Source organism: Dipodomys merriami, unplaced genomic scaffold, assembly GCF_024711535.1.
Source record: "Dipodomys merriami isolate MVZ:Mamm:240054 unplaced genomic scaffold, mDipMer1.0.p SCAF_30, whole genome shotgun sequence".
NCBI lineage: Eukaryota > Metazoa > Chordata > Mammalia > Rodentia > Heteromyidae > Dipodomys > Dipodomys merriami.
Window position 1 is genome coordinate 3,475,951 of NW_027204493.1, and position 23,159 is coordinate 3,499,109.

General features: G+C 35.0%; 1 protein-coding gene across 3 annotated transcripts in view; it reads left to right on the forward strand.

Moving 5' to 3' along the window:
• Nucleotides 1–23,159, forward strand: part of Spef2 (sperm flagellar 2) — a 160,717-nt gene that overhangs the window by 34,255 nt on the left and 103,303 nt on the right. For all 3 annotated transcript variants that reach the window (XM_070041026.1, XM_070041023.1, XM_070041024.1), the window contains exons 9-10: nt 1,503–1,690; nt 11,313–11,475. In XM_070041026.1, the coding sequence (XP_069897127.1) occupies nt 1,503–1,690; nt 11,313–11,475 (351 nt within the window). The remainder of the gene's footprint in view (nt 1–1,502; nt 1,691–11,312; nt 11,476–23,159) is intronic.

Consider the following 23,159-nt stretch of genomic DNA (forward strand, 5'->3'; position numbering starts at 1 on the left):
AGAGCACTTGCCTTGAGCTGAAGAGCTGAGGGACAGCGCTCAGGCCCAGAGTTCAAGCCCCACGACCAAAAAAAAAAAAAAAAAAGAATGGTGTGATACAAAATACTTATTCTCAGAAGATAATTGGGTTTTTCTCTGAATGCTAAGAATTATTAATATCCCCACTTTGAGGAAACTGGGGCTTAAAGAGGCTGAACAATTTGCCCAACTTCTCATAGTTTGAATTTGAATTCCACACAAGGAAGAGCTTGAATTTGACCACAGAACTTGTAAAGTCAAGTTTTACTTATGTTTTTTACTGATTGGATCAAGTTTCATTGACCAAGTCTAGATTCCATCAAGCTAGCACTTGATGGATTGCTTGAGTTTGCCACAGCTTTCTGTGAAGCCACATTTGATCACTGGAATCCCATTCACTGAGTATTGTGTTATTCGTCATGATAGGAGGCTAAATTTAGTATACAAAAAAGGTTCTGAAAACAAAATGGCAGTACTGTCCAAGTAGAAGTTATGAATAAACAGTTAAATATTTTATTACTTTCTTTTTTGTATGTTTAATTTCATCGTAAATACTAAATATTTCATCATTTTCTGCAGAAGTAGATGTTTCTAAAAATGAGGGTTATCAATTTATTAAAACTAACACTAGGGGGTTAACACCTTTCATATTTGTTTTCTAATGTATGATGATCTCACACTAGCAAAATCAGGGCATTTCAAAGTAGTTTCTAAGTATAGACCAGAATTGTGGGCTTCCTACACTGAAAACACCAATAGTAGTGGTCATAGCAGAGGTGCCCCGGTAAGGGCTCCCATGTGGTGATGAGCTATCTTACAATTTGGCACAGACTTGTCAATTTCTCTGTGATTTGTGACTGCTTAAGAAAGCCTGAAGGTCTAAGTTACTGTTTTCTCCTTTGGTCAGTCAGACTACCATGTTGTGCTTGGTTGATAAAGTAAAGGTGAAATATTCCCCATATTGTGTTTGCCATCATACTCAGTACTTAATGTAGTTGTTTTAAAGCCTTTTTTGACTATTCACTTTTAGCATCATTTTCTTTTTTGTTTCCATTGCTTTTAAGTAGTTACACAAACGATTTTTCTATTCAACAAAGTTTATGGATACATTGGGCTGAGAAGGTGGCTCAGTGGTAGTGCTTGGCTTGCACGCATGAGGCACTGGGTTCGATTCCTCAGCAACACATAAGCAAAAAAGCCAAAAGTGGTGCTCTGGCTCAAGTTGTAGAGTGCTAGCCTTGAGTTGAAGAGCTGAGGGGACAGCACCTAGGCCCAGAATTCAGGCTCCATGATCAGCAGAAAAAAAAAACAACAACACTTTATGAGTACAGTGCATCTTGATCAATATTCTCCCCTATCCTCTCCAACCCCACACTTTCCCTCAGTTTTTTTTTAAGTTTGTGGAATCTGCATTGAATTTTATGACTGTATTTCTTCCACTTTCAGACAATTATGACTTAAAAATATGTTTTTTGCATTATCAGGCTCTGGCAAAACAAGCCAAAATTGAATTTGAAGAACAAATCTTCAGAGAAAAGGAAATTCATGAGAAGATTGCTGTAGAAAGGGCTCAGGCTCGTTATGAAAAGCATTATACAATTTGTGGAGAAATTTTGGATCAAATACTTGATTTGTCCACTAAAGTGGCAGACTACCGGATGCTGACAAATAAGTGAGTAAAGCTAATGTGGTATGGAAATACCCCCAGACAATGAATAAGGTAGGATTACAAGGTAGATTGGAGGATTCTAAAGGAGGTAAAAGAATTTCATGAGAAAACAAGTTCTAAGAAGTAGTATAGGAGATTGTGCTTACTGAGTTGATTCACCTACCAGCTAGCATTATTTCAGGTACATCTGTGTCTTTTTCCATTTAAAAAATTGTATCTTAATCATTTGTGATTTATGAATACATTTATAATAATTTATTTGAAATAATTGGAACTTCCAGAACAGTAAATCATCTGATTTACAACTAAATGATGTATTTTCATTTCATCTTATCTGTGAGGAATCAATATATTTGCAAGGAAATACCAAAAAATATTTCTAAACTGAATAAGCCAACATAATAAGGAAGGAAAATTGAAATTAAGACAGGATGTTAAAAATAAGGAATCATAAATATGTAAAATTTTATCTATGTGGCCTTGATTATAGTCATCAATACAGTATTCTCTAAATAATGAAATAAAAGAATAAGGAATAAATTGAAACACAATTATATAAGCATCAATAGATTTCTGAGGTACTGCAGCTGAGCTTACTATTTGGCAAAGGACAAAAGGAAATGCAAACTGTCACATTAGTTCCATTTCTATCCCAGACACCTACAAAATATAAAGTTTTTGTTGTCTGGTTTAAAACCCCCATTTTCTCATGTGATTTCAGGAAATAAATGGCTCAGAGCAGCTGATCTAGTAGGGAAAGTCTTCAGCACTCTTGCAAGCAAATTTAATAAATGATTCCTAGGTCTATTTCTTGTGGTGTCATTTGCTGCAAATTTGAATAGAATGACACTTCAGAAGACTTAAGTGAAAGCCATTCCATCAGAACAACTCTAGCCCTCAAGCCTCCCATGATGAGGTCTTCTCAAGAACTTGCAATGAAAGGATTAAAAGCCAAATGGCCTATAGGGTTCAAAGGTAGGAGATAGAGACAACATCTGTTCACCCTGGCTTGTTAAAAAGGGTTTTTGTCCTCCTCCTATGGCCAGTGTCTAGACCATTGCCATATAAACTCTTTTAAATGAAATATCAGAGGAAATTTTGAAGATAAAACTATTAAGCTGTAAAATCAAATAATTTACACCAAAGAATAAAAACATCGTGAAAAGTATGAAGGTATCAAGATGCTTTTTAGGTTCATATAATTCTAAATACCCCAAAATTATAAAAGCACAGTTTTGAAGAAGTTGACACAGAGCTCTTCATAAAAAGATTCTAAAAGGAAAAGTCAATGATAGACTAAATTACAGAAAACTAACAAGAGAGTAAATTACAAAAAAGCCAAGAAGTACAAAATAGAGCAGACTGGTTTATTTAAATGAATAAGGGCCTGAAATTTAAAATTAATACTTAAAAGCAAATCTCATTCTTCTCTGAACAAGGGAACAAATGAAATTTATCTGTATTCCTTCTACTAATGACAATAAACCCCTGGATATTATGAAATACAGATGATAAGACTGATAGCTAGAGAGCTATGTGACTAGTCTTCAGGATGAGAAATAGTGGTATGCTTCTTGGGTTTTCTTTTGGCTTCTGATAATCCAAGTCAGACCTGAATATTCTAGCAGCAGGTACATTACTGGAACAGATTGCTCAGAGAAGGGACAGGCTAACAGGATAAAAAAAAACTTTTAGATAATAACAGAATAGAAAATTTTTAGAGAATGACTGCTCAATTATGTTCAAATATACAGATTAAAAGAGTAACTTCACATCTAGTAATACCGAAAAAGGTCGGGCAGGATACCTCATCTCCCATCCTTTCAGAGCTGTAACAAGGAGACTCCAGTGCAGCTTCCAAGATAGTGACTGAAATAATTAAGGAGGAAGCATGGGCTCCACTTAAGAATGGCAGGGCCTTCTTTTCATGAAAAGCATCCATGGCCAAATGCTTTGAGGAACAATTATAAACACATCTGACACAAACAGAGTAAAATTGGCTTTACTCAAAACTTTAGTCATAGCAAAGACCCAAGATAAACAAGAAGCAAATGGCAATTTTATGACTGAAAAATACAATAACCAAAAGAAAGAGCTCAGTGGTTGGGCTTAATGGCAAAATAAAAAAGATATTTAAGTAAAATAAAAAATATAGAATTACAGAAATTGCCCCATCTGAATATAAAAAGGAATAATTAGACTGAAAATAATTAACAGAGCCTTGGGGACTGGTCATTCATGCTCTGTTAGTCTGTTTTCCATGTGAAAACACATTATAATTAAATTTCTGAAAATTGAAAAAGAAAACCTCATCAAAACACTCAGGAGATTACAACAGTTATCTTTAAGACTAAACTAATTTAAATGACAGAAGATTTCTCCCCAGAAACCCTGGAGACCAGAAGGAAGGTTTACAGTACTTCTTAGTTGCTGGAAGAAAGACCTCGCAACCCAGGGTCCTGTACTCAGTGGAAATACACTTCATAAATGAAGCAGAAATCAGTATTGCAATTATGGTAACAAAAAAAATTTGGTGGCAGCATATTTACCTTTGAATGAACAGCTGAAGAATGTTCTGTAAACAGAAATAAAGTTACTTTTCAAAACAAGAAATCAGAAAGGAGGAAAGACGCAGTGTGCAAAATGCACAATAGAATTTCTTTTGCATTTTGTGCAGGCAGTTTAGCAGTTGAAGCAAAATTGCTAACATCGTTTGATGGAGTTCTGAATGTATACAAAGGAAATATTTAAGAGTTATTGTATAAATAGATAAAAGTAAAGGAATCTAAAGGAAACTGGTATCATTCTGATAGTAATAGATGGAATAATGCCCAGCAGAAGAGATACATTCTAAAACACTATAGATAGGTTAAATTAAAAAAGAAATTAATCATTTACATAATATGATGGCAGGAAAACAAAAGGTCCCACAAAACAAAATGGAAATGATAGAGTTAAACCCTAATATAGTAATTATATCTCTAAATATACCAGTTAGAGTACAGAGGTTGAAAGAGTGGGTTTTAAAATGTGATCAAACTATATGCTGTCTATGAGAAACTCACTTAAATATGATATAAGCAGGTTGAGGGTAAAATAATGGAAAAGTTCCTAACATGCAAACAATCAAAAGAATGGATGTATGATTATATTGATATCAAGTAAAGTAGGCTGCAGAGCAAAGATAATCATGACACAAAGGGGGACATTAAATGATATAAAAGAGTCAATACATCAAGGAAAAAACAGAACTATAAACTATATACAAGAAAAATGGGTAGAACTGTATGCAAATGGAAAGATCCATAATTGTAATTGAAGACTTAGACAATTGTAGGCAATTAGAAAACCAACTAGGATATAGAAGAATCAACACCCAACCAATCAGAATCAACATTATAAACACATCATAGAGTATACGTGAACTTATTGCAAGATAGACCGTATACAACCTGAGCAAATTAAAAATACCTCATGTCAGAAAGTATATGTCCTTTGACCACAGTAGAATCAAAACAATAATGTAAGGAGAAAAAAATCTCCAAACATAAGGAAACTAAGGAATACACTTCTAAATAAATATTGGATGAAAGAAGAATGCTCAAGGGAAAATAAAAGTGCATTTGACTGAATGAAAATAGAAACACAAAGTATCAAAATTTTGAGGGCATAGCAGAAAGGCTGCTAGCAGAAATTAAGAAAAGTTTTAAATCAATCATCTAAGCCTCCATCTCAGGAATCTAGAATAAGAAGAAAAAAATAAATAAAAAGAAGAAAGGAAAAACACAATGAAGTGGCATATAGATAAAATGAAAAATAAGCATATGAACAAAAAGTGTAGAAAATTTGATAGAAGCAAAGAACTGACTTTTTAAAAAGATTAATAGCTCTGAAAAAACACACTAGTAAGACAACCAGAAAACAGAGATGATAGAAATTATTGGTATCAAGAAGAAAGTTGAGGATATGCCCGTTGGCCCTTTTATTAAAAATAGGCTAATAAGAAAATAGTATGCATAACTGAGCACACTTAAATGTGTCAACTTGAAAGAAAAGGTTCAATTCCTATAAACAAAACACAAACTACTACTAATGATATAATGAAATTGGTGTTTGTCAGGTTTAGCTTTATATTGAGTATCGAGTTTATAATTTAACAACTCTCCCAAAGAAAATCTTGTCCCACCCAGCAGGGTCCACTGGCATATGTTCTTAATAAACAAAGGCCTCTAGAAAATAGAAAAGAAAGCACACTTCCCCAGTTTATTTTATGTAGCAATATTATCCTGATGCCAGATTAAACCAATATCAAAAGAAAAACCAGAAACAATAAAGGAAACCCAGAAATTTCTTATATACATAGACGCAAGAAGGTTGTAATGAAAAATTAAGTAGTAGAATTTGACTGATAAGAAGTATGTGCCAAGTTGAATGTACTCTGGGAATGCAATGATGATTCAAAATCAATCAATGCATATTAACAGACTCAAAACCTGCATGCCTATGTGAATCAACACAGAAAATCATTTACCCAGTTCAGACATCTATTAATAATAAATGCTCTCTCAAAAGAGAAATAGAGAAGAAACCTTCTGCCCTTTCCAAATAGCGTCTGCAGTGGACACTATACACTGGCTCACTTTCACCTAAGATTGGAGAGAAGGAAAACATGCTCTTTCCTCCAGTGTAGTACTCCAAGTACTACACAATGCCACAACATAAGGGAATCAAAGACAAACCAATCAGACAGAGGTAAGGAAATAAAACGTTGCTCTATTTTCAAATGGCATGAGAGATCATTTAGAAAACAACAGAGAATCTATAATACAACACCTAAAACTGAGACCAGAAAGTTCACAGGATGCAAGATAAACATGAAAACAACTTGTATGCATATCATTTAAAGATTAAGGATATAATACAGTCATAAAATTCAATGCATATCCTATACAATTAAGAAACGAGTACAAAGGAGAATCATGAATCTAGAAGAGGCAATACTTTGTCTTCAAGCTAAAATGAGCTTGACCTAGTGCAAATGGAGACCAAAAGCCCGATTTTTAATTTGTGCAAAAATGTTAGATGACATAAATACATATATATATATATATTTCTTTAAATTTCTGAGTCTTTGATATGTCTATACAACAATTCATTCTCTTTTCCCTGAAGCTTGAGTGAGGCACATTAAAAAGCTATGTTTCATTTAAAGGCATTAATTAATTAAATGATTGAAACTTGAAAAAATTAATCAAGATGCATTATATTCGTGAGCTACTTTGTTGAATGGCAGCTCCTTTGTACAACTACTTAAAGATAAAATAACAACAACAATAATAATAAATATAATGACACAATTGCTTAACAACACATAAGTCTCCACATAAGAAATACGAGGAGATGGGGGCTGGGAAGGTGGCTCAGTGGTAGAGTGCTTGCCTTGCAAGCCTGAGGCCCTGGGTTCGATTCCTCAGCACCACATAAGCAAAAAGAAAAAAGCCGGAAGTGGCACTGTGGCTCGAGTGGTAGAGCGGTAGCCTTGAGCTGAAGAGCTGAGGGTCAGCGCCCAGGCCCAGAGTTCAAGCCCCACTACCAGACCCCCCCCCAAAATACTAGGAGTTGGAGACACTAATTACTGTGATTTGATCAATACACTGTAATATGCAAATATCCCATTGTAACTCCAAGTATATACAGTTACTTGTTAAAGTTGTTTTTAAATGCAAAGAATCTTTAGTGAGGAATCTAACATAATATGTATACAATTTTTCTGTAGGAAACTATATAATATTGACAAAAATTGATGGTATAAATACGATGAATGTAGAGAAACACTGAGTTCATGAATTGAAAAAGATGTCACCTCTCCCAAAATTAATACAGATATATAATCAATTCCTATCTAAAACCCAATAAAAATTTTCATAGATAGACACAAATATATTCTAACATTCACATGCAAAGAAAATTAATCTAGTTAAAACATTTGGAAATGAAAAATAAACTGGGAGGAATCACTTAACTTAGTTTTATGATTTATGAATAACTGTAATAATCAATAAGTGATGCTGACAGAAGGAAAAGCAACAAAGACAAATAGAATGTAATAGAGATTCAAAAACAGACCCTTAAAGAAATGCCGACATGATTTTTGACAAAGATTCAAAAGCTATTTGAAGGAAAGATACACTATGATGCTGTAACAATTGGTTTTGTATAGGCAAAAAAGAAAAATAAAAAACTTAAAAGGATCATTGATTCACTCACATACTGTATAAAAGTTAATTTAAAATGAATCCATAAAACTATATAGCTTGTTTTAAAATAGGAAATTTATGTTTTTTATAACAAGGCAAGAGATTTCAGACCCTAAAAGTATGATCCATAAAAGAAGAGTTAGCAAATTGGACTTTGTTAAGATCAAAACTTTTGCTTTAGCAACAGATTAAAAGTTTATAGATAAATTCAACCTTGACATAATGGAAGCTTTTGCAAAGCAGAGTATTAAAAGTTATACAGCGTTGGAGAGAATAGCTGCAAAGCACATGGACAACAGAGGACTGTTGTTTCAAATAAATACAGTCAACCATAACAGTTCAAAAATAAATAAATAATTGAGTTTAATAATGGACCTAAGACATGAAAAGACATTTCACTGAAAGAGATATGCGGATGATAAACCAAATCATGAAAATGTTCATCATTAGATATTAGAGAAATTCAATTTGGAAACACAATGAGTTATCACTCTACTCCAGTTACAATATTGAAAAGGAATAACATCACCAAATTATGGAAATGATATGAGAAGCCATTGCTTTTGAGAATATGAAATGGGACATCCCCTCTGGAAAACACTGGCAAGTTCCTAAAAAGCTAAAAATGCAATCTCCATGTAACAAATAGACATTTCTTAAGAGAAATGTAAGGCTATGGCCACACAAACACCTATACACAGACATTTATAGAAGCCTTATGTCCTTCAACAAGTGATGGTTAACCTATGATATATACATATTGTAGAATACCACTGAGTAATAAAAAAGTTTAAACTATTGATATGTGGCACAACTTAGGTATAATTATGGATGCTACATGATCCACTTACATAACACTTTTGAGACAAATTCTTGATGTGTAACCAGATTCACTTAGAACTCTAAATCCAATTGCCTAGGTACTGAAATTAGAGGTGTGTCCTACTACACCAGCATCATATTCTTGAAGTGACAGAATTAATTTTTTTAATAAGTGAACCAGATTAGCAATTGTCAGGGATTGTAAGTTAGGAAGGAAGAGGGAAGTAAGTACTTATGTAAAAGAAAGAGGTGAGAGGTTCTGTGGTAATGAAAATATTCTTTATCTTAATTGTATCTAAGTCAAATCTTGATTCTGATAGCAAATTCTAGTTTTATAAAATGTTATGATTAGAGGTCACTGGGTAAAGGGCACATGTCTCTATTATCTCTTTTCCTGAATTTATAATTATCTAAAAAATTAACTCAAACAAAGTATGCTTAAATAACAATAGAATAAAACGCAAATAGCATATATTTGTGCAGTTTTTGTTGGCATCTTGCCTAGGGTTTGTTGTTTAAAGAGAAACATGTAATTACATTTGTATTATGTTCTAGTAGCCGTGAATTCTCTGGAACTTAGTTACTTTAGATGAATGCAAGGTTCTTAATACCACTAGTGCTTCAGAGACCATTTGGATAAAAACAGACTACATAGCTGAACCTTCAGGCAAAGATATTTAATGTTAAAAAGTTCATTCTTAAATGGAATGACAGAGTAAGCTTTTAAAGAGGCCCTTTTCAATACGATAGTATTTATTACTCATTTGATTTATTTTGAATTAATAATTGCTTTATCAGACCAGGCTTATTTGAGGTACACTGATAGAATTTGGATCTTTGGGGAAAATGTTAGCCACACATATTCAGAGATATTAGGAATTCCAGACAAGAAGAGAGGAGGACATTCAGGCTGTAGAAGCCATAGCAGGTGGTTTTGGTATTCAGGAACCTTAGCATATTATTAGATGGGGAGCAGGAAGGCAAAGTTTTGAAGAGAACAAGAATCAGGAGTGAGAACAAGGAGACTGATTTCTGTAAAAGTGTGGAAACTATTTGCCATTTTACCTGATTTTATCCTTCCATCTTTATATGTAAGAATTTTAAAGTACAGGTTAGATGGCTGTTTTTTTTATTTTTCTAATATTTTTCAAGTATTTGGTCTACTTTAATAGATTGCAATCACAAAGGCAAGGGACCTCTAAAAATGTGCTAGTAGAATCATTACTGAAAAAGAATGTTAAAAAGTTCTAAGGATGTGGACAATTTTAGTTTTTAAGCCTTGTGATAGTGATGGATAAAGAAAGGAAACAAGGTGTGTGACTATGAGAATCATCACTGGTCAAATCCCACAGCCCTTTAATCAAGAAAGTTCATTGGGTACTGGATCCCCATCTTTCTCTCTGCCCCAGGTGGTCTCTGTTCTACTTTATGAGTATATGTTGCTAGATATCTTATTTAAATGAAATCACACAATATTTGTCCTTTTTTATCAGTCATGGGGCTTGGACTCTGGGCCTGAGTGCTGTCTCTCAGCTCTTCAGCTCAAGGCTAGTTCTCTACCACTTGAGCCACAGCACCACTTCCAAATATTTGTCCTTTTGAGTCTAGATTATTCACTTAGAATAATCTCTTTAAGGTCTATATACAAGTTATAACATGTTTCATGGTATACTGATTTAAGTTATGATTTCAAATTCTAAACCAACTGCTTTTAGAGATGTTGCTGAATAATTATTAGGTTCTCTCTTTCACACACTGTTTTTCCTCCTGTAACTATTTTCTAGGTCAATCTATCCTGGTTGCCTCTTAGTTATATTTTAGGATTCAGCTTCGGAGTCATTTCTTTATAGAAAATTGCCTTGAACCAATAAATTAAAGTGAAATCATATATATGTATCCTTATTGCAAACTTCTCACTCAAACCTCATAGAAAGAAAGAAAGAAAGAAAGAAAGAAAGAAAGAAAGAAAGAAGGAAAGAAAGAAAGAAAGAAAGAAAGATAGATAGATAGATATTTGTGCAGTTCTTGTTGGCTGTTTCTCTAGAGATTTTGTTTTAGATAAAACAAGGATTTACATTTGTATCATGTCCCATGTGAACTATCTGGAACTTAGCTGGTTTGAATGAAAACAAGTCACTTAATACCACTAGTTCTTCAAACTTTGTTATTGCCTGTGCTATAACAGAACAATATATCTAAAACTAATGACCATGCTCAAATTTCTATACTGAGATCAAATGATTATGAAACATTAAATGTTCTAGCATTGGTATTCTCCTATGCACAATGAATAGATGGATTGCTTCCCAAGGTTTCTTTAAGATAACAGTTGGTTTACTTATGTATAATTTTCAACAAAAAATTATCATCTATCTAATACCAATCACTATTATTGCACAAATGTTAACCTGCAAACTAATTTCTAAGTATGTGTTTCTAATTGTCTGAAGAAAATAAGTCAAATATATAAGAGTAAGATGATCAAGGATTAAAGTATGTATTTTACTAAGCATTGACTCATTTCTTATTTATTTTTTTTGCAATAGTCTGATTCCATATAAGATGATGCATGACTGGAAGGAACTGTTTTTTAATGGAAAGCCCATATATGAACAAGTCAGGCCTGGGCTCCCTAGGTCTTCTTCAGGAGAACTCATAGAACTGGAGAAAAGAAACCTGCTAGATAGCAATGACTATGAAGAATACAAGGTACATAAAAATATGGAATTAAATTAGAGAGAATGCAACATAATAAATTCTTTTCTCTTTACCATTAATTTTGTAATACTATTTTATTTCAGTTCTACCTAATATATTTGCATTTTATATTGCGTTTATATTTATAGTACTTTGTATGTTTTAAGCATCTGTAATATGTTATCTGTTATTTGTAATCTGTTATGTTTTCTCAAAGAACATAAGAACAATCTAAAACTAATCACATATAATACACTGGGCAAATAGATATCCGAATTTTTAAATTCCCCATTAGCATTTTCATTGTATGAACTCGATACCTTTGATTCAAAGACCATTGTTATGAGGTGTCTTGTATCTTTGTAAATAAGATATTATTTTTATGAGAAAATGGAAGAGGTGCAAGATAAGATTTGATCAGTATCATAATTTTAGACCAAATACATTTTTATGTTTTGTTCAATCAAAATTATTTTATTTTGAAAATAAAATAATTGTGATGTTTAACATACACATATTCTATATACATACGTGTGTGTGTTTGTATGTGTGTGTAACAATTGGAAGGTTCCCAGCACAAAGAAATGGTAAACATGTAAGGAGATGGAAGTGCACAATGTGCTCTACACAACAGCTGTCAGAAGCCTTTGAGATTAGACAGACCACAGATCCATTACTGGCACTGCCAAATAGTGATTAATCACTATTATTATTATTAATCACCCCAAGTGATTAATCTCTTATGTACTAAAAGATATGGTTTCCAAACTTATGAAATGGCAATAATAATAATATGATTGCCTCATTTTATTGTTATAAAATAATGCATTTCTTTCACCACTCACTGCTCCCCATATCACTCCCTCCTACCCTTAGAATTGAAGATGTTTAATACTCAATATACATATGTGAAAAATGAAACTAGGGAAACAGAGAGGAAAGGGTGGATTGGGAAAACTGGGGAAGAATATTGTAATGGTTGACATTGATAAAGATGCATTGTACTCCTAAACTGACATGTTGAACTGAATCTCTTTTGTATAACTAAAAATAATACTTTTCAAGTTGTAGAATTATGACCGGGAAGGTGGCTCAGTGGTAGAGTGCTTGCCTTGCATGCATGAGGCCCTGGGTTTGATTCCTCAGCACCACATAAACAGAAAAAGCCAGAAGTGACTCTGTAGCTCAAAATTGTAGAGCACTAGCCTTGAGCTGAAGAGCTCAGGGACAGTGCCTAGGCCCAGAGTTCAGGCCCCAGGACCGACCGGAAAAAAAAAAAGAATTCTTCAAGTTGTAAAATTATAGTTTGGAGGTACATGTTGCTGGTAAAATCAGCCATGGAATATACAGTGATGCATTTCATTAGAAACATTACTGGATGAGTTCAACAAGAATAGCTAAAGAACAAAAACAAAAGTCCAGTAAAGATCATTCAACCAAATTATCAGCTGATAATTAGTTAATAATAAATGCTTGTTGTACAATGAATGAAAAAATGAATGAATAACAATGAACAGGGAAACATAACTATTACATAGATATTAAAGAAAGATAAGGTGAAGAAGAAAGAATATGAGATTATAGAGGAAATATTATTTAGGATGGACAAAAACATCAAGTAATACATGTGGATTTTATTTTGCATAGCTTTAATTACTCTTAGTAGCTTTAGAATAGTATGTTAATCTAAAGTGTAATGACACAATAAAAGCTTTTGACAATATCAAATTATATTGATACTTCTTTCCATTATAAATTAAGGAATCATGTTAGCTGACAGATTAAAACATTTAGTTGGTATATTTTTTCTGGTTCATAGAATATTTGTTTCTTAGTTATTACTTAAACAGCTTAATATCCCCTATGGGTTGTTTTTGTTTTGTAAATGAAAAGGCCTGGTAGGCTACAGCTTAGCAAAGATTTATATTTCTACCTTCTTTTCTTGCTTGGGAAATGGTTACCACAGGAACATGTCTTACCCACATCCTGAAGCAGCTTGTATGTTTCTTTCTCAGGAAATTGTACAGTTTTGTTAGGAGTTTGTGAATGTCTGGCAGCACAGTTTATGTTGTGAGGGCTTTGGGCTTGTTTGCTAGAAATGAAGGTTTCCTTAGGGTTTCTGGTACATGTTTACATGCTTTTTTTCCTTTAGTGGAAAAATGTGTACTGTAACTTTTCCCATTATTTTCTTCTCTGTTTTTAAGTGTTTGTCTCAAGGAACGTATTCTAAATATTCCTATATGTGAATAAAAAATAAATATTTCAACTTGGAAGATATAAACCTGTTGTAAACTGTAAACAAGATATAGCAGGGCCAAGGTACCCTGGCTCAGATAATAAACGTGTCCACATTTGTCATTGCTGAATTTGTTCATGATAACTGCATAATGTAGCAGTTATCTCAATAACCTTGCACCCCTTACATACAGTACCCCTAAGTGATACACCCAAGTTGTAAGCCATGCTTTGCATAGTGTGCCCTGCCTGGACTAAGCTATCACTCTTAACACTTAAATAAAACAGATTTTGTGTATGTACACATTAGATTTATCCAACAAATATTTGACTGTCATTTGTTTGCACTGTTTCCTAACTAATCGTATTTTGAATATAAAATACCCACATGTGAGGAAGCTTTACACAAGGAATGGTTTTTCTAGAAGTAGTTTGTCTCCTAATTAGTATGTCAGAGCAGCATCATGGACAGATAGATCCCACTGGATGCCCAGGCAATTTCTAATGAGTTCTCCAGTAAAGCCTGGAGAAAGGCCCTGAAAACCCAATGGACCACAAGGAGCAGTCTCGATCAAGTGATCCAGCACAGTCCCATGTGCAGCCAGTGGTTAGCAATCTTCAGTGACTCCCTGGTGCACCACTAACTTCCCCAAGTCCCAAATGCAAGTCCTTCCTCTGGCTCTTACTAGAAAACAGGTCTTCCTCCATGGCACTTTGTTTTAGCTGCTTTCTAGAAGTTACTATTGTTTATTATCTACAGCTTCTGCATCCAGAGAATGAATGAGTCACATAACAAAAATACTTTTATTGATTAGTTCTAGGAGCTTGGGGATGGACATATTGGGGGAAAAAGGACTTTTTCTTTAGTTTTTTGTCAGTCATGGGGCTTGAACTCTGGGTCTGGGTGCTGTCCCTCAGCTCTTTATCTCAATGATAGTGCTCTATCACTTGAGCCACTATGCCACTTATGGTTTTCTAGTGGTTTATTGGAGATAAGAGTCTCATGGACTTCCCTGCCCGGGGTTGGCTTTGAACTGCAATCCTCAGATCTCAGCAGGGATCTAGCTAGGATTACAGACATGAGTCACCAGCGCCTGGCTTACTAGTTTTTAGTTTTTGATGTTTCTGTCTTCTTTTGTTTTTTTTTTTTTATACTGACATGTATATCTTCAAGAGGGTGGAGGAGGGCACAGAACATGAGGGAAAAAGGTTGAAAAGTGGAGCTCACTGGACACAGATGAAAATAAACTATATAACTCATAGGTGGAAACAGGAGGAAGGGACTGGAAGAGAGTGAGGGAACAGAATACACTGTGTAAAAGGAAATGAACTCATTACCTGACTCATGTAATAGTAATCCCTCTTTACATCACCTCTATAATAACAATAAAGTAAATTAATTGAAAATACTTTAATTCAATCTGACCATATACAGTCATTTTTATCTTTTGCTATTATTTTCCTAAACAATACAGTATAAAGTATAACTACTTACATAACATTTACTTGATAATAGACATTCTAATTAATCTAGAGATGATTTAAAGTATACATAGGTTATATGGAAATAGTACATCATTTTCTATAAGAGACTTGAACACAATGGATCTTGGAATTCACAAAATTCTAAGGGACAGTTGTATTTAATGTAATACTTACAAATTAAAATAAGCTCATAGATTTCCTATGATTTCTCTGTAGATTTCTCTGTAGAGCTCTGTTTTGTATTCCAACAGCTAAGCTGTGGTTAAAATTTTTTATTATTAGAAACACATCATCCATGTTATTTAAATTGCTTTGTAATAGTTTTTAAATTGCAGTTATTTTAACTTCTAATGAAAAAAATTAGTGTCCATCACTCATATTTGTTTGCTATTGATTACATAGAATAGAAAGAATTAATTCTGGTTCAGACTGTATTCTATATGGAAATAGGCAAAATAGAAGACATTTAAGGATTTTCTGAACTTTTTACCCTTGGTTTTCTGGTTTGTGTTCTGTCATTTGGTCAAATACAAGAGACAGCTTCTACACATCTAATTCACTTCAAACATTTGCTCAGATTTCTTATTTGGTATTGTAGCAAGAAGGTAATGGCATTGGTAATCTCAAGAAACTTCAACAAATCTTAAGAATCTCTGAATTTTGGTATAAGGCAGGGCTGAAAGCCAGAAACTCTCCCACTTGAAAAGACCCTCCTCCCACAACCACGGTCCAGGACTAGGAGCTTGTCAGCTACAACTTTTGATACACTGGATCTGTACTCATCTTTGAAATAATGCTCAGTGACATGTCTAAGCTTTTTCTGGGGATAGCTTGCCAGTATATGCCTTAGCAATGAAGTAAAAGTAGTCAAAAGGGTGGCAGTTACCATTACTATGAAAGAAGGAATTCTATGTAGGAAAATTATATGTGAACGTTATAGTTTAAAAAGTTGTACCAGGCTAGGGATGTAGCTCAGTGGCAGATAACTTGTCTAGCATGTGTGAAACCGTGGGTTTGATCCCCAGTACCAGAAAGGAAGAAAAGGAAAGAAGAGGAAGGAAGGAAGGAAGAAAGAAGGAAGGAAGGAAGGAAGGAAGGAAGGAAGGAAGGGAGGGAGGGAGGGAGGGAGGGAGGGAGGGAGGGAGGGAGGGAGAGAGGAAGGAAGGAAGGAAGGAAGGAAGGGAGGGATTAGGTTATACTGCCTACATATTTACACATTGTGTGACTATACAGAAGTTCTATCTATATCTGCCTGTCCAATTACCTCTGGTTGGGCAATAGCAGAAGATAGATGAATTCAGAATTCAAAGCGTCTGGAAAAGTTGTTTTGTGTAGGAAGATCATCTTCTTAGAAATGATTGTAGGTAGACTACCACCTCCCTGATGAATAAAGCATAACTGGAGCAATTCATTATTGCATTTCTCAGGTTAGTCACCAGCAACTAGAATTAGCGGATGGCTTTAACACAAGGAGAGAAGTGAAATGAGGTCTAGTGTGATAATGCCTCTAGGATTTGAAGATCAAGAGAAATACAACTTTACATCTCTCTTGTTTAACCAGGCTATTGTGTGTTAGGCAAATACATTGGAGGTACCAGAGTGGTTTAGAAGACAAAAGAATTGAACTAAGACTACAAACCTGTCATTTGGTGGTGACTAAGCTACTCTTCCACTGGTCTCCTAAGTGAGTTACTTTGAACACAAATGGACTCAAAATGCTAGGCAGAAACTAGCTCACTGTTTGCATTAGATTTATCAGTGAATTCCAGCAGCACTGTAGTATAAGTTTACAATGGAGCTCTCAATTCCTGAGTCCTAGTTGCCCCTTTAGAAGATACATACTAGGTAATTGACTATGGTTGGTTCAAATTTCCCTCCAAACAGAGGCAAATAATCAGTGGAGTTTCTTGTTTTTTTTTTTTGTCCTTGGTGGGGGGAGGAAGAGAATTATCATGGGGGCTTGAACTCAGGGTCTCACACTTACACTCAGCTTTTTGGTTCATGCTTGTCACCCTACCACTTGAGCCACACCTCTCAACTGGAGCTATTGCTGGTTAATAATATAGAGTCTGGTAAACTTTTCTGCCTAGGTTGGCTTCAAACAGTGATCCTTCAAGTGTTAGCCTCCTGAGAAGCTAGAATTACAAGCCTGAGCAACAAGTGCCTCATTTGAGGCATTTTTTTTTTTGGGTTAGAATTAAACATGGACATTTCCATACTATTAGATCATAAATTCATCTAATTAGAGAATTGAAGAATACTGCTATTGGGACAAAAGTGATTTGGTTACTGAGAAAAAGCCATATTATATCAGGACCAGTTTTATTTTAATTTTTAATGATTTAAAACTGAGATTTATCATAAGTGAGCTATGTCAGAAACAGATTGAACTAATGTGTCTTTTCATGTTAGAATTTATTGAGCAATGTAAATTCTAACATGAAAAGACACATTAGTTAAATTTATAGTCAATTTTGTTGACTTTACTAAGTAATAATGATTTCACTTGATAGTAATGAGCTTGATAGCAAATAGATTCTTTCATTTCACTTGTAATTGTTAGAACAGGGGTGTCAATGGATGAAGCTGGTTCCAGGCTTATGGGGCTAGATGAATGGCATTTGGTAATTCTAGTGTGTCACATAAAGTTAGCAGAATCATACTGAGCCTGCAGGCCATGGGACAATCAGACTTCTTAAGACATGCACAGATGGTTTGATCACTGTGATTATGGTACTGTGGGTGTGTTATATCCACATTAAGTGCCCCTCTCTTTGTATGATCTAGATGAGAGTAGGGTATCAAAAGAGCTCTTGCTTGCTTTTCTAATATGATTTTTACATACTCATATGCTTCCAACTTACCTTGATAAGTTCATCAGTTTACTTTAATTGTATAACTTATTCATTTGTCTCATGGTTTGTGCTAAATAAATGGTACCTGCTTACTTGTACAGACAATATATACAATCATTCCTACTCAGAATTGTTACTTAAAATGTAACAAGCTGCCATTTGTGCTTTTACAAAATAGTCAGGAAAAAACAGCCTGAAAAACACTGTCCAATATATTATGGTATATGCTCTAGTATTATAGAGTAGGGCATAGTCTAAGTCCTACAGGGTGTATTAACTTTACCCACAATTCCACTCCCAGGCAGAAAACGCTAGCTCAGCCTGGAGATCTAGATGGCAGGTGAAATAGAGCTATCGGTTGCCATTCCCTTAGCACTGTCAGCTCTGTTTTTATTTCCTGCTAATAGATATGGCCTCCTCTCTAAAAGTCCCTATCTTGCCAGTGTTGGACCAGGTGGATATACTCACCTCTTGGCAATGAAGCTTAGACTCTCTGGCAAAAATGTGTGGCCAGGGAGCTAACTGTACTCAGGCCTACCTAAAAATGAAGCAGCTTCACAAGACTGCCAAGGTAATTCAACAAGGTCCATCATGTTTAAGTTTGTTCTGGAACCTTCTTGAAACTGAGCCCCAACACAGAGCTCATTATATAACATCTCTTTGCTAAGAATTCAAAGCTCAATTTTAACTTAGCGAATCACTCCTTTCTCTCTGACACCTAGTCAAAAGCCAGATATGCTGCATCAAACCTTTTCCATTGAAATCTGGCTACCAAATAACTCTGTTGGGCTGTCAGATTATACAGATTGAAGTGGCAGTCAGGAAATATATAACTACCCTTTCTGAGACTGCTGGCTAGTGGCCATGAATCTTTAAATCTGAAAAACAGACTAAAGCAGTACCTTCAGATGCCCTTTAGGGTTTTGGTAGGACAGGGAGCCAGTACCTAGGAAGTGATTAAAAGGAAAGAAACTGTAGTTCTTACAGTGAATGGCCACTAAACTTTCCATGTTACCCAAGCAATAGATGGATGTCTATAAATAAGTTGATTTTCTCTTGTGAGATGCCATGTCAAGCCACACCAGCAAGTTAACGAGGATATCTAGTACCAGAGATGAAATTCCTGGTGTAGCAACCAAGATCAGTAAGATGGTCATAAACAGGAAGAGACAAGGGTGAGATGGAGCCAAGGCCTGAGCATTCCAATGATGAAACAAGATAGGGGAGAACCATCTAAATACTAAGTTGGCAGGACACAAGGTAGGAAATGGAAAAGAACATGACTCAGAAACTTGGACACAAAGTGAGGACAACCTTGATAATTGACCCAAACAGAGGTAGAATGCCTGGAACTGATTTTTACTTTCTGCCTGTCTTCTGACATACAGATCCAACAAAACTAGTAGACTCCAAGTAAATATCCAGTTAGGATAAAAAATGAACTAGACCATAAAAAATTCTACCATGTAGAGTAGATCTTATTTCTCCATTCATTTTAGAAGGTTCCCCAATCATGTTAGACCTGAATTCTTTCCTGCCCACCTCTCTGGAACCTTTCAGTCTACCTACTAGACTGAATCCTGACTACTCATATCTAACAGGTTTCCTCATCCTAAATATGGAGGCAGTTAGAAAAATATTTACAATCATGGAATTTTGATAATAGGAATATAGCCCATATTCTTAAAGAATTTTCTTTCTTGTTATCTATTCATTTTAGAAGATTTTAAGGATAATTATATTAACAATTGAGACATCTGATACAAAACTTTAGAAAACTGATGTTCTTTAATCCATACGTAATACATACATTAATGAGTTCTCTATTACTTTTTAAGTGAGATCATTCTTCTTGACTTAAAAAAAAATTAGCAAGACCCCCCCATCTCAACAAACATACTGGGCATGGTAAATCAGACCAATAACATTAGCTATGTAAGCAAGCATGTGAATGGTGGCCTGGGCCACCCTTGGGCAAAAATGCAATAATCTGTCCAAAAAATAACTACAGCAAAAAAGACATGGTGATGTTGTAAGGTAAATTATCTGAGAAGTCACATTTTGGAAGATGGAATATTGGAGTCTTTATTACACAGTCAGCAGTCTGCAAGTAGTCGTTGTTACAAAAGCCTGCAGCTCCCAAATAAATACACATAATACTGTTAGGAAACAGGCCAGAGAGGAAAGAAAGAACAAAAACAATACCAACAAACCAATTCAGTTCTGATGATGAGCTGAATTGGAATGCCACACCGTGATGAGTAGAGACAAGCCAGGAGACAGGACACAGGACACAATCGTGGAGACATACCTGGGATAGCCTGCTCACGCCTATGCTGTTCCACCCTAATTGGGTCTGGGCAGGGGGGCAGGGTCGCAGGACACTTCTAGTCCCAGGCACTGGACTGACAAGTTCAGCAACCAATCAGCCAAGTGCCTGCCTCTATCTCCAGGGACCCAAATATGCCTACCACTTGAGGAGGGTGGGGGCATCACCCTCCCCCACCATGAAAACAAAGTAACATCTGCATTTCTCTGAAGCAGAGCCCTCCTAGCTCACCTTGAGCTAGGCATCTGCATTTCTTTTTTTTTTTTTAACATTTCTTTTTTTTTAAATTTATTTTATTTGTGAACATACTGTACAGAGGGGTTACAATTACATGCACAGGATAATGCGTACATTTCTTACCAAGCATTGCAGCCTCCTCCTTTGTTTATCCTTCACATCGCTTCCCAGCCTCCCCCCTCCCCCCCAATCCCAATCCATTCCCCCCCCACACACACACACACAGACATTGTAAAGCTCCTTATGGACATGACAACTTGTACTTCTCATTGTTGCAACAGGTCCACCTGTATCCTTAAATGACTTGTTTTTCACTATCTCCTCCACAAGTTATACTGACATCAAATATAGTGAAAGCAGGGGTTATACTGTGGGGGAGGGACATACAAAGCAACAAAGAAATAATCTTATAAATGCGTTGGAGACACATGCATGAAAGAAAAAAACATTAAAATACATATCTAAGGGTTCATTTTCCTAACATCACATTATCTGACCTTTTCCACTTGACTCATACATATACTAGATATTGCAAATAAGGGAAACCATGGGGCCTGTGTTTCTTTGGGCCTGGCTTACTTCGCTTAATATAATTTTTTCCAAGTCTTTCCATTTCCTAACAAATGGGGCTCCAGGCTGGGCTCTGTGAGGCATCTGCATTTCAAAAGACAGTTTGTCTCACCTCTAGGCCTTGGAGCTGGGTCCTTGGCACCAGGAGGGCTTTAAGAAATTTAAGCTCGGGCTGGGAAGTTGGCTCAGTGGTAGAGCGCTTGCCTTGCATGCCTGAGGCCCTGGGTTCGATTCCTCAGCACCACATAAGCAAAAAGAAAAAGGCCGGAAGTGGCGCTGTGGCTCAAGTGGTAGAGCACTGGCCTTGAGCTGAAGAGCTGAGGGACAGTGCTCAGGCCCAGAGTTCAGGCCCCACAACCGGACCAAAAAAAAAAAAAAAAAAAAGAAATTTAAGCTCAGTCACATTACTTCAGTGATAGAGTTCACATAGCAGAGACTTTCCCAAGCTCATGTAAGACCATATTTCAAAACCCAGTACTGCCCAAGAGAATTATAAAGTCTGCTTTTTGTAGAGCTGTTTCCAATATTAGCTAAGCCCATACATTGTACATAGATTCTTGATAGGAATTTCTATTTGTGAAGATGATCATTCCTAATCTTGCTTCTAAGCATGGTGGGTAGATCGTGTCTTTCTCTCCTATTAAAAGTATATCATCTTTCTACTTGATCAAAATAATTAAAATTTAATTTCTATGTATTCACTTATTTAACATATCTATTTAACTTATATCTATTAATTCATTTACTTTTTTGATCACTTAATTGATATTTGTTGAGTGGATATTTGTGCCAGTAGAATTCTAGGTACTCGGGAGTATAAAGTTAGTACAGAGATTTCTCCTCCTTGCTCATAATAGTAGGGATGAGAGATAATCATGATGCTATGGTACTTAACCTTCTTTGTTATAATAAATCAGCCTCATGGATAATAATGCAAGGTTATGGGGACAATCTCAGGATGAATGGTAGTAAGTTGATTTGTAAAGTATGGGTAGATGTTGGTTGATTTACAAGTATTCCCTCAAAATTTATCTAATCATATGAACAGCATATTTACTCATCTGTCTTTGTATTTCCTCTGTGGTTTCATTTAATTTCAGTCATGTAGACCAAGCCAAGCTTAAAGAGTATGTTTTCTTTGTCATTACCAAGAATCAACTCCCTCATGAATTTTTTCATTAACTTCTAAAGATTCAAAGTTGCCCTGTCTCAAAATCTTCAAAAAGAAATATACAAATTTTCCAAACAATTAGATTATTATGAATAGGCAGATGAATTATGCTTATGAATTTAGATTTGAATTAACAAATTGCATCATACCCCAGTCACTGATACTTTTTGTTTGAGTCCAGTTTAACTTTTGATTTATTTTCCAATAGATTGAGATTTATTGGATTTTAATAATCATAGTTGATAGTCTTAACTCCAAATTATGAAATTAATTTTTGCACCACAAATGTCACCTATTTAAAAATAGAAAGCAAAGATGAATAATGATTCAGTGCATTTCAATACCACAGGAAATAAAGCCCATCACAAATGGTAAGAATAAGCAATAGAAAAACTTTTTACTATTTTCTGCTTTATGTCTATACAAAATACTAGATCACAATAGAGAATAGACTCTTTTGTGGAGGTTCTTCATCAAAAAATGTTTTAAATTCTCTGTCTTCAAAGATGAAATATAGTAGTAATAGTCTCCAGAAGAAGTTACAGAGTCTTGGCTAAATGTCACAACAGCTAATAATCACTATTAATTTTTTTAAAAAACTGTGCTAGTGAACAGGTTGTGAGTTTTGTTCTCAATAAAGACCGTATTTTGTAATTTTATGATCCTTGTATGGGGGTAGACTAAAATTTACAGAGCGAGGTAGATCTCCAATCTTGCACTTATATATTTTCCTAAATGCATCTGGATATGTAGAACTGTAAAGTATTAATATTAAACTAATGTTAAGAATATTTCCTATACGCTTTAGGTTCAT